Below are 13,560 nucleotides of genomic sequence, written 5' to 3'. Positions count from 1 at the left end.
TTCATAGTTGTCGATTTTCGAAAGAAGTCAGTACATATATATTTTTTCGTATATTTTTCATTTTATTGATTTTATGGAAAGCACTGTTCATTAAAATGTTGTATCCTATGTTATAGGGCTTGTTTCTCTCTACAATTTCCTGCTTCACAATGTACCGTTTGTGTCTGGGAAGGGTTCATATTTTCATATAGTTGTCGATTTTCGAAAGAAATCAGTACATGTATATTATTTCGTATATTTTTCATTTTATTGATTTTATTGAAAGCACTGTTCATTAAAATGTTGTATCCTATGATATAAGGCTTGTTTCTCTCTACAATTTCCTGCTTCACAATGTACCGTTTGTGTCCGGGAAGGGTTCATATTTTCATAGTTGTCGATTTTCGAAAGAGATCAGTACATGTATATTATTTCGTATATTTTTCATTTTATTGATTTTATGGAAAGCACTGTTCATTAAAATGTTGTATCCTATGTTATAGGTGTTATAGGGCTTGTTTCTCTCTACAATTTCCTGTCTCACAAATTTGGTTAAAATCGGTTTAGCGGTTTTCGTGTTATACAGACGGACAGACAGACAGACACCACCAAAATATTTTGTATTTAGGTCATTTATGACCCAAATAACTCATTTTGAGTGAAATTAAAAAAACTTTTTTTTTGCCCATCTTAATAGCCTGTCATAACTATTGGTATGGTCGGGTAATAATATACACTTAGATGCCAAAAAACCCAACGGAGAAATTTTTGATCAAATTTAAAGTGTTATATTTTTGTTACTTTTTTTAGCTCTATTTTCATGAATTTATTAGCAAACTGTATATAATTATATCAATTTGACCCACCCTGTACAGATAATCCGTCGCTCAGTATTATAATAAAGATATCGCTATAGACATTAAATAAAATATCTGGTAATACCCCGTATATAAGCAACAAAATTCGTTAAGAGATAATCCGGGTCCACGCGCTAATCTCGGCAGTTCCGAACGCACACACGCACATTTTTTTTTCGTTTCCTTTTTTCCCTTACCTCCCCCCCACCCCCCGCTCAGAAAGCATAATGCCCTTAATTTGAATAACTAGCCGATTACCGATACACGCCCCAGCAAATATCACAAAGGGGGACAAACGATTTCGATTTCTCCGCGTCTCTCTCTCGCGCCCCCTTCTGCCTCGGCCCCCCCGCCTCCATATTACCACGTTTTCGCGTTGCACACCCCCGGGGGTAAGCCGCGGACAGCTTCCATTGGTCGCGTCCGGCCAATGAGGGGCCGGGGAGGGCGTGGCCGCGTCTCGGCCGGCGGTCCCTTAGAAATGGGCTCCGCGACGCGATTTCTATACGCGACGGAGTGCACAGCGGTCGTGTTCGTGTGAATAGGTCCTTAAAAGATAGTAGTAGAGACGTTGTTGGAGATCGACCGACCGTTTTAAGCTGGCTGCTCACGTCAAACGGGAGACGGATTTGGAGTGGTGCGAGTCCAGCGGAGCTGAGGACTACGGCGAGGAAGACTACAGGTACCTATAGATATTAGATTATGTATATAAGAATAATACGGTATAATAAGTACCCTACCGGAAACAGTTTTTGAATAATCCAGTAAAATTGTATCGCCATATAGAGAGTGAAAAAAAAAATTACGGGCAAGCTGATTTTTTCAGAGTTCGTCAGCGACTGTCTTCTGAGTGTAAAATTAACAAAATCGGAAATTCTCCCCTTGCGGTTTTTGAGCAATGGGGGTGTTTTTTTTAAACTGTACTACAACAAAATAATTAGACACAAATTCTACAGGGTGTCCCATTTTGCTTGAAATCATACGGTATCTCCGATATTAGTGAAGATAGAAGGGTGCGGTTTGCACAAACCTGTCTCACTTTTTTGTCAAACGGAAGATGCCGCAAACAAAATTTTTATAGCCCTCTTCGTTTCCGAGCTACAGGGTCTTTTTGAAAATTTTGCAATTTGGGACGCCTCCTGTATCTCTGTTATTGTTAAAGCTATCGAGAAGGTGAAAACTGTTTATTGTAGAGCTTTTTACGTAGAATACAGTGGCGTAGTCTGTTTTTCTACCAAAAAAATATTTTTGAAAATATGAACTAAAGTTATGTTTTTTTTAATAGAACACCCTGTATATTTATAAATCATATGATCTGTCTTGCCATAAATTTCTCAAAAATATATATCACTGTATATTTATTTTCACTATTTACTGCAATATTTAAAAGTTTTTATTAAAAGATCATATTTATTAGTAGGCCATGATTGGTAATAAAAGAAACTAAAGAATTATTAAAAGTATACTGCTATCTGTCTCTTGTTTTATTTTGGGAGCCGCTAATAAATTCTTTATATATTAGGGAAACTTAAGTCTCTACCGCTATTTGTAAATCTTGGACTACGTGTATACGTAAGACTAATCTATCGTATCGGCAATTTTAGATATTCCTTTAGCTAATTTACGTCAAATATACTTTCAGCAAGATGGGGAACATTCCCCCACATAACTATGGAAATATTAGAATACTGTTAAATTATTATTTTTCAAATCAATGAATTGGAACCAATGAACACATATTGATAGCCTCCTCGATTCCCGGATTTCGTCGTTCTCGATTTCTGATTTTGAGGATTTTCGAAATACGAAATATATCGTGGGCACTACAACAATTTCGAACACCTGAAAAATGCTTTAATAATTCAAGATTTAGATATTTGCAAACCCATCCCGTTATAAAAAAAGAAAAATATATTCACAGTTTCAGTGGTAACAGTTATTTCGAAAGTAAAATATATCAATCCCAGATAAATTTTAATATGTGTATGACTATTTTAGTAAATACCATTTTGATTTTTTGTTATTTATCACGGCCTACTAATAAGAAAATGATATATTTTAAATATTGCAGTAAATAGTAAAAATAAATATAGAGTGATATATATTTTTGAGAAGCTCATAGCAAAACAGATCATATGATTTATAAATATATAGGGTGTTCCGTTTGAAAAAACATAACTTTAGTTCATATTTTCAAAAATATTTTTTTGGTAGAAAAACAGACTATGCCACTGTATTCTACGTAAAAAGTTCTACAATAAGCAGTTTTCGCCTTCTCGATACCTTTAACAATAACAGAGATACAGGGGGTGTCCCAAATTGCAAAATTTTTGAAAAGACCCTATAGCTCAGAAATGAAGAGGGCTATGAAAATTTTGTTTGCAGCATCTTCGGTTTGACGAAAAAGTGGGACAGGTTTGTGCAAACCGCACCCTTCTATCTTCACTAATATCGGAGATACCCTATGATTTCAACCAAAATGGGACACACTGTACATAAGAACATTCTCTATAAGTTCGCCTAATGAATTTTTATAAGTCTATTATTTCCGGACTTAGCGGCCGTTTCATGAGCCCTTTGGGGTGGTTTTCAAAAAGTTTGTTTTACCGCAAATTGACCCGTATGAAAGTTGTTCATAATAAATGAACAAGCAACTTTTCCTCATGATTTTTTTTGTAGCTTGATTACTTTTGGAGATAGCGTCCAGTTCATGAACAAATTAGGGTAGTTTTCAATGTTACTCTTTTTTCAGCAAATTCACCCTAGGAAACTCGTTCAAAATAAGAGTACATATACCTTTGCCCTATGAACTTTTTTTGTAACTTGACTATTTTTGGAGATAGCGCCCAGATCATGAACAAGTATTGGTAGCTTTAAATGTCTTTTTTTTCAGGAAATTCACAAGTGTTTATGTGAAAAATTGATGAATTCCGCGTTTCGTTTTGGGGAAATAAATACATATCATAGGGAAGTTTGCATGTAATTTTAATACAAACATCTTAAAAACATAAAAATAATGGCAAATTTGTAAAACTAAACAAAAATTATGAAACTACCCCAATTTGTTCATGAACTGGACGCTATCTCCAAAAATAATGAAGCTACAAAAAAAATCATGAGGAAAAGTTGCTTGTCCATTTATTATGAACAACTTTCATGCGGGCTATTTGCTGTAAAACAAACTTTTTGAAAACCACCCCAAAGGGCTCATGAAACGGCCGCTAAGTCCGGAAATAATAAACTTGTAAAAAAATTAATTAGGCAAATTTATAGAGAATGTTCTTATGTACAATTTGCGTCTAATTATTTTGTTGTAACACAGTTTAAAAAAAACAGCCCTATTGCTCAAAAACCACAAGGGGAAAATTTCCTATTTTGTTTATTTTACAAAAAAATCAGCTGGCCCGTAATTTTTTTTTCAAATAACAATTTTATTGGATATAGGGTGAATATGCCAGTGGTCGGACAGTTTCGAAAAAGCCGAGTTTAAATTATTGATCAAATTTTCTTTATTGATGGCATGGAAATGAAATTTTATGAAATACACTCAGCAGATAGATGCAAAAAAACGCAACGGAGAAATTTTTACTCAAATTTAAAGTTTTTTATTTTTAGCTCTATTTTCATGATTTTTTTAGCAAGCTATACAGAGTGGTCCGAACTGTATTCCGGAAACTTCGGCAGCATATTTTGCAGATAAATTTTGCAGTCAAAAAACTCCCAGACACCAATTTTCATCCAAATATTGACGTTACTTCGGAAATTATTTGGAAAAAAACATCTACACCCTGTATCTCCGAAACTAAGCATTTTAGGGCATACATTTATAAGAACTTTTTCACTTATTTTTATCTGCAGAATATGCTGTCGAAGTTTCCGGAATACAGTTCGCACCACCCTGTAGAACAAAGCAGAAGAATTGGCAGCATTGGGTTTTGAATTATTTTAAGCAATACTAAGCCATATTTTTTTAGGCAGAAATCTACGCTATCGAGAGATGCGTACAACTTATCTTAGATAGGAACTATCGGAAACAAGAAATAGCCATCTTATCTGATAGTCAAGCAGCGTTAAAGGCGATCAACTCAGTATCAATCAATTCGAAATTGGTCAAAGAATGCATAGAGAAGCTGAATAAATTAGGCAAAGAAAACAAAGTCCTCCTACACTGGGTGCCTGCTCACCAAGGGATAGAAGGCAATGAAAAAGCAAATAATCTAGCTAGGAAAGGAGCGAACACTCCACTAACTGGACCGGAACCGTTCTGCTTTCCAAGTGGTAACCAACTCAAGGCGGAACTCAAGAACTTGGAAGATTCCATCCGCAACCTGGAATGGAAATCTTGCAATGGTCTAAGACACTCGAAGAAGTTTCTGAGGGCTTATGATCAAGAAAATCACAGATCTTCCTGGGTCTGAGTAAGAACAATCTTCGGATTGTCACGGGGTTTTAACAGGACACTGTCTCCTCAATGAACACCTCAGTAGATTGAAAACTAAGAAGAAACGGCGAATGCAGATTCTGTGGGGAAGATGGTGAAACACCAGTACACCTCATCACTGAGTGCGCCGAGACGACAACCATTCGTGCCATGAATTTTGGTACGACTGATATTGGAGATGGAGAACTACCCTCTATAAAACCGTCCCAGATACTGGCTTTTGTCAAAGCCCTGGGACTGTATGATGAGTTATGATTCAAGAAAGGGGGACACAATGGATCTGTAAGGTCGAAGTGACTTACCCCCCTCCCACTCATTCTAAATTCTAAAAAAATTCTAAAGCCATATTTTTAACTTATTTCCCAATAAATAATACATTTTGACCGACCACGGGTGCATGTCCGACTACTGGCATATTCACCCTATATAACAGAAGCCTGTTATTTTTAACTGTTATTTATAGATAACACAGTAAACTGTTTTAACTGTTCTTTAGAAATAACAGTTTTTCCAAAATGTTTTGCAACAAAAAAACGGAAAGTTCCAAGATTAATGCCGGGTCCAGACCAAGCAGACAAAACATCGACAAGACAGAAACATTCATGTTTTACGACAAAATTGCGACAAATCCAATACATTATTTCTGCGACATTTTTGTCTCATTTTTGTTTTGTTTCAAAATTCGGAGACTTTTCAATGTCCCGGCTCGAGTCGGTAAAGCTCAAAGTGTCTATGTTTTGTTCGTATATTTCACGACAAGTTATCGGCGCAGTGTGGATGGCGTGTGCTGCCAACAGTAGGAGACCAGTGAAATCACACATGGTTAATAAAACTAAACTTTTGATTTTGTTGTACTTTTGTCCTTGCGATATGGACAATTTGTGTCTCAAGTTTGTCTTGTTTTTGTCTCAAAATCGTGTTCACTTTTTGTCGTTTTGGTCTGGACCCGGCATAATATCGATTTCGTGAAACAAAATTGTCTTTTTCCAGAATGGTGGAAACATCCGTGCCCCAAGGCCCGGTTCTGCCGCAGCACTTTATGTTCCTGAACCAAATGGGCGAGGGTTTCAAGCCGGTGTACAGAAAGGCTGTGGCCCAAACCTCAGCCTCGACCACGGGCGGTAGTTCCTTGTTTACCATAGATAGTATTTTGGCGCGGCCTAGGCCTACCACGTCGACCACCGCGCCCAGACCGCCGATGTTCCAAGGGGGCCACGCGGGGGGATTCGGGTTCGGACACATAGCCGCGGCCGGCGGTGGATTTGGATCGGCTTCGGCTGAGTTTCTAGGTAAGTACTTTGTTAAATATTTCTTACTGAAGCCAAAGTTTCCTTCCTCTCAAAGGGGAGTTTCCCTCCTCCTTTACCAACATCATCCGAAGAACCGCCATATAGGATTGAGACGCTTCTAGTGATTTAACCTAGATCATATACACTCAGATGAGCTCCGTAGTACAATTAAAAGTATTAAAAACAAATCCTCATCTGGGACTGATGGGCTTACACTCAAAATGTTCTCTGAACTTCCGGAATGCACATTAATCCATCTTACTACTTTAATTAACGAGTCATTCCAAAAAGAAGTTTTTCCAAACTGCCTTAAGACAGCAATAATTATTCCTCCGCATAAAGTGTTCATGCAATGTCCATGTATAGTCTGTCCAACGAGAAGATCCTTGACAGTAATAGATGTGTCTGTCATTTTAATTTCAAAGTAGTTTATTTTATTTTACAAAGAAATAAGTTGGTACAACTGGAACGCATAGCAGGATATATTTAAAATTTGATTGACAAGATGACAAGTGATTACTTCAAAATATTGTGAAAAAAACTGTATAAAAATGAAAAAATGTAATCGAGTTATTTTATTTAATAAAAACGGTATGTGTTAATACAAAACAAACAAGAACAAGACACTACATACCAAAAAAATATAAAAAAGAACTATTATTTACTTTCAAGCTTCAGGGGAGTGCCGTTCGAATGGCTTAGGTCATATCTTGGCAACAGAAGGCAGCTTGTGAGGATTGATACGTCTATGTCATCTTGTAAGCCTATCGGCCTATGTCATCTTGTAAGCCTATCGGCCTATGTCATCTTGTAAGCCTTGTGGTGTCCCTCAAGAGGGGGCATTTGCCCCTGGACCATTGAAACAATAAAAATAAAAGCTATCTTCTTACATCCATCTGTAAAAAAATAATCATTATTATGAAATTTTTAGGTGTTACCTGTAAAATAATAAAAAATGTGGTAATTATTGGGAAAACTGGAAATCGTCCGATTCTCACCAAAATTGGTATACACACTATTTTGAGATCGTAGATTACGAATCTACTTTTTTCTTGTCGGTCTTTTACCGTTTTTCAGAAAAACGGAAAATTATTTCAACATTGAATTTTTCTTTGTTTCGCCCCTTTAAAGTAATAATTTCGCTATATTTTCATTATATTATGGTTTATTTAAAAGCCACACTTGATTGGGGATAGAAAAATGTCCAACATTTTACTGAAAAACACTTTTCTTAACAAAATAACAAAGAAAATTGAGACCAGATGGAAGTTTGACATTTGATATATCCTTCTTTCTCTCTCCTATGTAATGAGAGAGACAAATATATTCTAGACCTACTCTAGAAATTTGAAAATTTACAACGTTGCCATATCTTCTATTTTTTCGGGTGATTATGGATTTTAAATAAATTACCTATTATAAGATCGACAATAATTAAATATACACCTATATCCACAAAGTTACGCGGAAGAGTTTTGATTGCATTGGTTTTAACTTCTTTGCGGAGGGGGTTAATCTTTTTTTTGATATAATATAACAACAAAAGATTAACACCCTCACATGTGGAAGTTGTAAACGCAATCAAAACTCTTTTCGTGCAACTTCGTGGTTATAAATAGTCAGATCTCGTTGGTAAAATAGCAGTTATGGGAAGGAGCCGTTCTTCTGGCGACCGCCTTTCGTAATTCAGAATGAGCGAAAAAAACACAGGTTTAGCATTGGCAACGTTGCTTTAAATGCCAGAAACACATAAAGCTTACTTCGGGTTTCTCTTATTACCGATTCTGAACCGTCCTGAACTGTGATGCGTATGCGCAGAAGGAAATACGAAGACCTTATTTCATTTGCGCATGCGCTAGAGAGTTCTAGGACGGTTCAGAATCGGTAATAACAAGAACCTGAACAAAGCTATAACCTAACATTTTCATATTCTTTACAAATTTATTTTAGCAAATTTTCCTTTATTATGCATAGAATTGGTTAAAAAAGTAACAGAAAATAGCAAAAACATCATTGATTACTGAATACCTAACAAAATATGTGCTAGAAAACCTTAAAAATATAAGAAATTAAGAAAAATTCGATATTGAAATTATTTTCCGTTTTTCTGAAAAACGGTAAGAGACCGCCAAGAAAAGGTCCAGATTCGTAATCTACGACTTCAAAATAGTGTGTATACCAATTTTGGTGAAAATCGGACGATTTCCAGTTTTCCCAATAATTACCAAAAATGTGTTTCAATTTTTTATTCATTTTTACCTTGCCCCCCCCCTAAATTTCATTCTTCCGGCGCCCATGCCCTCAATGTTCAGTACTTGGCCTTATTTTGTTTCTGGTGTTTATCAACGACATTGCAAATCTAGACAATAGCGGTAAAATCTGCCTCTTTGCGGACGATACTAGTTTCACTTGGAGCGGCATTAAATCTTGGTGCGATTCTAACCTCCTATATGCCTCAACCTACCAAAAACTAAAGTTTTGTCATATAAAAGTACTATATAACCTTTTGTACTTAATAACACCACTATTAACGTCGTGGACTCTGTGAAATTCTTAGGACTTGTTGTAGACAACTCGTTAAAATTAGACTGGCATATCGAGGCTTTATCAAAGAAACTAAGCGCTGCCTCTTTTGCGCTAAGATCAGTTTCTAAGGCACTTAACTTATCAACCTTTAGAATAGTCTATTATGCCCTTTTAGAGTCACATCTTCGTTATGCCCTTCCATTCTGGGGTACTTGCTGGGCAACAAAATATGATCGTATTTTCAAACTTCATAAAAAAGCAGTTCGATGTTGATGTTTAATCATGAACAATTTTGAATTTTAAAATTTTGATCATCTCACACACTGGTCAAAAGTCGAGTATTTAATATTTTATAACTCTTAAAATTATATCCATTTACAATTTTCCTATATTGTAAAATTTTATTGATACGCCTTTTTTTGTGTTCTGCAATTTCGACAACGAAAATACTTTTTTAAAAAATTTTATTTTTCACAAAGTATGTTTAACAGATACAATGAATACAATGGTTAAGAACAGAATGACAATTTTAATGCGCTTGGTTATATTTATAAGTTCGGTTTCGCTCGCGTCTTCGTGGGAAAACCATGCTATTTCCTCTCACATAACTTGAAGCTATTTTGGCTTTTTACACAATAAACCGTTATTTATTATTAATAATATCAGATGCAAAAAAAACGCAACGGAAATTTTTTTGGTCAAATTTGAAGTGTTATATTTTTCTTATTTTTAGCCCTATTTTCTTGATTTTTTTTTAGCAAACTGTATATAATTATATTAACTTTAATTCGTAAACTAAGTTTTATAAACTTTTGTATTTGGCATATTATACAGGGGTTGTTTTTCCACCCTACCTTTAAAACACCCTGTGCAATAATTTCGTGTGTAAATTTTCCTGTGTGATTTAAGACATTTCTTATATTTCTAATTAATTTTTTAAACAAGGCTGAAAAATGTATTTTTTATTTATTTGATTAATCTCAGGTTAACATTGTGTAATTGCCAAAAAGGCAAATTTTTATGAAACAAGTCTTGAAATTTAAAATAACTTGCTTTTTGTTCGTCTAAATGCGATAAAAATAAAAAGATTCGAGCCCCGATGGCCAGTAATTCAGTCGATCCTTTATATAAAATAAATATTGAATTAAAAATTTAAATTAATGAAAGTATAGAGACAATATTGACACACCTTACCGATGATTAATTATTAATGGGCAATGGGGCCTGAACAAATACGGGGACCGAGAAGCGCGGTGTTTATGCGTTTTATTTGGGAAAAGTAAATTTCAGACTCTTCCTCTCCCGTGGGAATAATGAACACCAGAAATTATTAATAAGAATAATAATTGCAGATCTAATAATAATCGTAATGCAGTACCAATAATCTGATATAAATCTGATTACATTATTAGAATAAATAACTAAACCATTAATAAACATTTTAATTTACTCAACAAATGTTATGTATGGAAGCCGTCGATTATTAGGTAAAATACAGGAGGTACCGCAAAAAGTTAAATATAAAAGTTATAAGGTTTATAAATATCTATTAGCGGGTAATAAATTTAAGTATACAGGATCGTTCATAAAGTCGTGGCACATCAAAGTTTCATTTTTTTAAATGGAACCCCCTGTATATTATTGCATATTTCAGTTCTTCCTTGAATTCTGAGCAAAAATCAAAATACACACAATGTACCTCAAACCAACCGTTTCCGAGTTATTGACTTTTGAAAATATCACTTAAACAATTTGATTTAATTAATTTCGATATGTTCAGCTTCATTTAAGTCTGGAAATTACAAAATTATCGTTTAACATTTGAATTCTTCAATTTATGTACATCGTGTATTACGAGTATTGCTTAAAACTGAAGGAAGAATTGAAATATGCAATAATATACAGGGGGTTTCATTTAAAAAAAAAAAAAGTTTGATGTGCCACAACTTTATGACCGACCCTGAAACTAGTAAATTACATACTTTTAAATTGTTTTAATTAATGAAGTACTCTAAATAAATGTAGATTTGGCTCAGAAATCGATATATTAATAAGTTATGAAAATGAACGTCTCTGTTTTTATAAATAAGCATTTGTCAAAAAATGAAATAAAATTTATAAGGCGTTACTTTTTACCACACTGTCTAATACACATACAAAATTCAGTTTGTTAGTATTTGGAGCAATTATTATTAATCAACGTAAACAGTTAATTAATGTAGTTTGAATACTGGGATCATATTAATTGGTCCTCTTTAACAAAAAAATATTTAAACAGTTTTTTTTTATTTTTTAATTAAATAAGCGAACTATATCGACAATATTAGTATCTGTACCCTTTGAAAATTTGTTACGTCTTTAAAAAGAAGCTAAAATGTCAATATTCCATGGGTATAGTGATAAATGAGGTCTAAATTATAAGAAAATGCATTTTCTACGAAAACTTGAAGAGATGGATAAAAATGGTAATAAATACAATTTGATAGACAATTACATTGTGCATCCGATTCACGTAAAATATATAGGGTGTTCCATTTAAATTAAACAAGTTATTGCCGTGTAAACCTAGTAATTATTTAATATTAATTTTTGGACACTCTGTATAAGGTAGTAAAATTTTTAATATTCCAACACAATATCTGATCAATAAGTAATCTTCAGTAAATATTTAGTATTAAAAACTTTGATAGCCTTGGAGAAATGAAGCCTTAAAATTTTTGCTGCAATTTCATAAAATTGAAAATATTTCAAAAACGGTAATGTTTAAGTGTGATAAACCTTAATCAAATTTACCTTTATTTCAATCGTAGAATCCAAAAATAGAATAATATACAGGGTGTTCAATTTAAAAAATACAACTATAATATTTTTTACTTATTTGGGACATTCTGTGTCTTGTAAAAATATTTTTAAATCCGTGTCGTATGTGGTGAACAACCCTGTATATGTAATCTGTATTATTGTTTTGACGTTTTAAATTATCCGCAATTAACTCGAAAAACATTACAATCCGGAAATAAACAGGACATACTGACTATAACAGTACAATTATTTGCGCAGTCGTTTTGTTGCGCCTCGGCAAGTATAGCCAACAGCTGGCCAAGTCTACACTTGGCAAGTGTACGAATAATTGTGATCCTTTGACTCGGGCTATATACGTTTACCGACAGAGAGTGGGAACGCGTCGAGTGACCAAGTATCCGTTCTCACGACATGGCGAGTATATTCCAATAACAAATGTTTGTCAAGTACACTAGTCGTGAGAATGCGCATTAACAGAAACATTTTCATCATGTTAAAACCTCTTCTAGCACGTCGGTCGTAATCTTATCGATCCGAATCCATTCGATTCTACTCAATCGGTCCGGAATAATAGACAAAAGGCAGATTTTTTCGCTTTTTCCATTCCTTCCTCGGTTCTCACACCGACAATCGCCGAATCGGGCATCGCGCTGACGGCAAAACTAAGTACGGAATCGATAATAAGCGGCCCCGTTTAAGAAATCCGGTAAGAATATGGAGATTTGGCGGTTAATGTACGCCTCCCTTCGACTGGAAATTCACGCCGGCTTAGGTTTTTAGCGCTTCGTCTTTGAGTGCAGGTGGGCCCCCCAGGAGGCAATGCTCTCTCAAAGCTGATGCAGGCATTTCCAACAAAGCTGATTTAAAACGATGGTTAAAAATATAAGGTTCGTTCCAACCCGCGTAAGAAACGGTTTCTTACAGTAAGGAGTTTGCGCAGAAGTTGAAAAGCGTTCCAACCGGATTTACTGACGGTTAGTAAATCATTTGTTTTCTGTTCCAACTTAAATTGAAAACTGTTTGAAAACTGTCAGAACGGTTTGCAAAATTTTCTCCTATCATTTATCCGACGCATGCGTATTACCGTTATAACTCATAATCATTTCATAAATAATAAAATAATAGCAAATTTGATTATACTCGTATCTGTTTGAATAATTTAAACGGGCTGTTCTAACCAATTAAAGACTTGTAAATAGATATCATAATTAAACCGCAATGAGCGACGAAGAGTATAGTAGTGAGATTAGTGACGTGTTGTCCATGGAAAGTAATGATGAGGAGGATTTAGAATTACTACTAGATGAGCACAGAATTAATAATCAAAATTATTGAGGTAAAATCGACATTTTTGCACATAAATTTATCTAATACCAGGTGTTGCATTGTCGGACGGGACATAGGAAATCCCATGTAAATTTTAATGCGGTCAATTATTGGCTTCCGTAATTATTTTAGAGAATAATTCTACTTAGGTTTATTGAAGAGCACTAAAACCCACATTCAAAAGAATAACTTTAGATATTTTTGATTAGTCTGTTTACGAGTTATCGCCGATTTCTTTTTAAATATTTCTCCTTTCTTATGGTCTTGTATTTACTTATGAGCACCAGTCAAGGTAAAAGATAACTGTCAAATGAAGTTGTCATTATGTTGTCATTTCATA

The 13,560-nt window shown here is 34.5% G+C and overlaps 1 protein-coding gene across 1 annotated transcript in view; it reads left to right on the top strand.

Moving 5' to 3' along the window:
* The first annotated feature begins 1,229 nt into the window (after window positions 1-1,229).
* The window catches only part of LOC115885605 (homeobox protein goosecoid), a 64,701-nt gene continuing 52,370 nt past the window's right edge, over window positions 1,230-13,560 (top strand). Inside the window, exons 1-2 of the mRNA XM_030904567.1 lie at window positions 1,230-1,518; window positions 6,268-6,566. Of these exons, the coding sequence (XP_030760427.1) occupies window positions 6,269-6,566 (298 nt within the window). The 5' untranslated portion in view covers window positions 1,230-1,518; window position 6,268. The remainder of the gene's footprint in view (window positions 1,519-6,267; window positions 6,567-13,560) is intronic.

This window comes from Sitophilus oryzae, unplaced genomic scaffold, assembly GCF_002938485.1.
Source record: "Sitophilus oryzae breed Bouriz unplaced genomic scaffold, Soryzae_2.0 scaffold_402_pilon_pilon, whole genome shotgun sequence".
NCBI lineage: Eukaryota > Metazoa > Arthropoda > Insecta > Coleoptera > Curculionidae > Sitophilus > Sitophilus oryzae.
The sequence above is the reverse complement of the archived record's forward strand: the minus strand, read 5'-3'. Positions and strand labels throughout refer to the sequence as shown.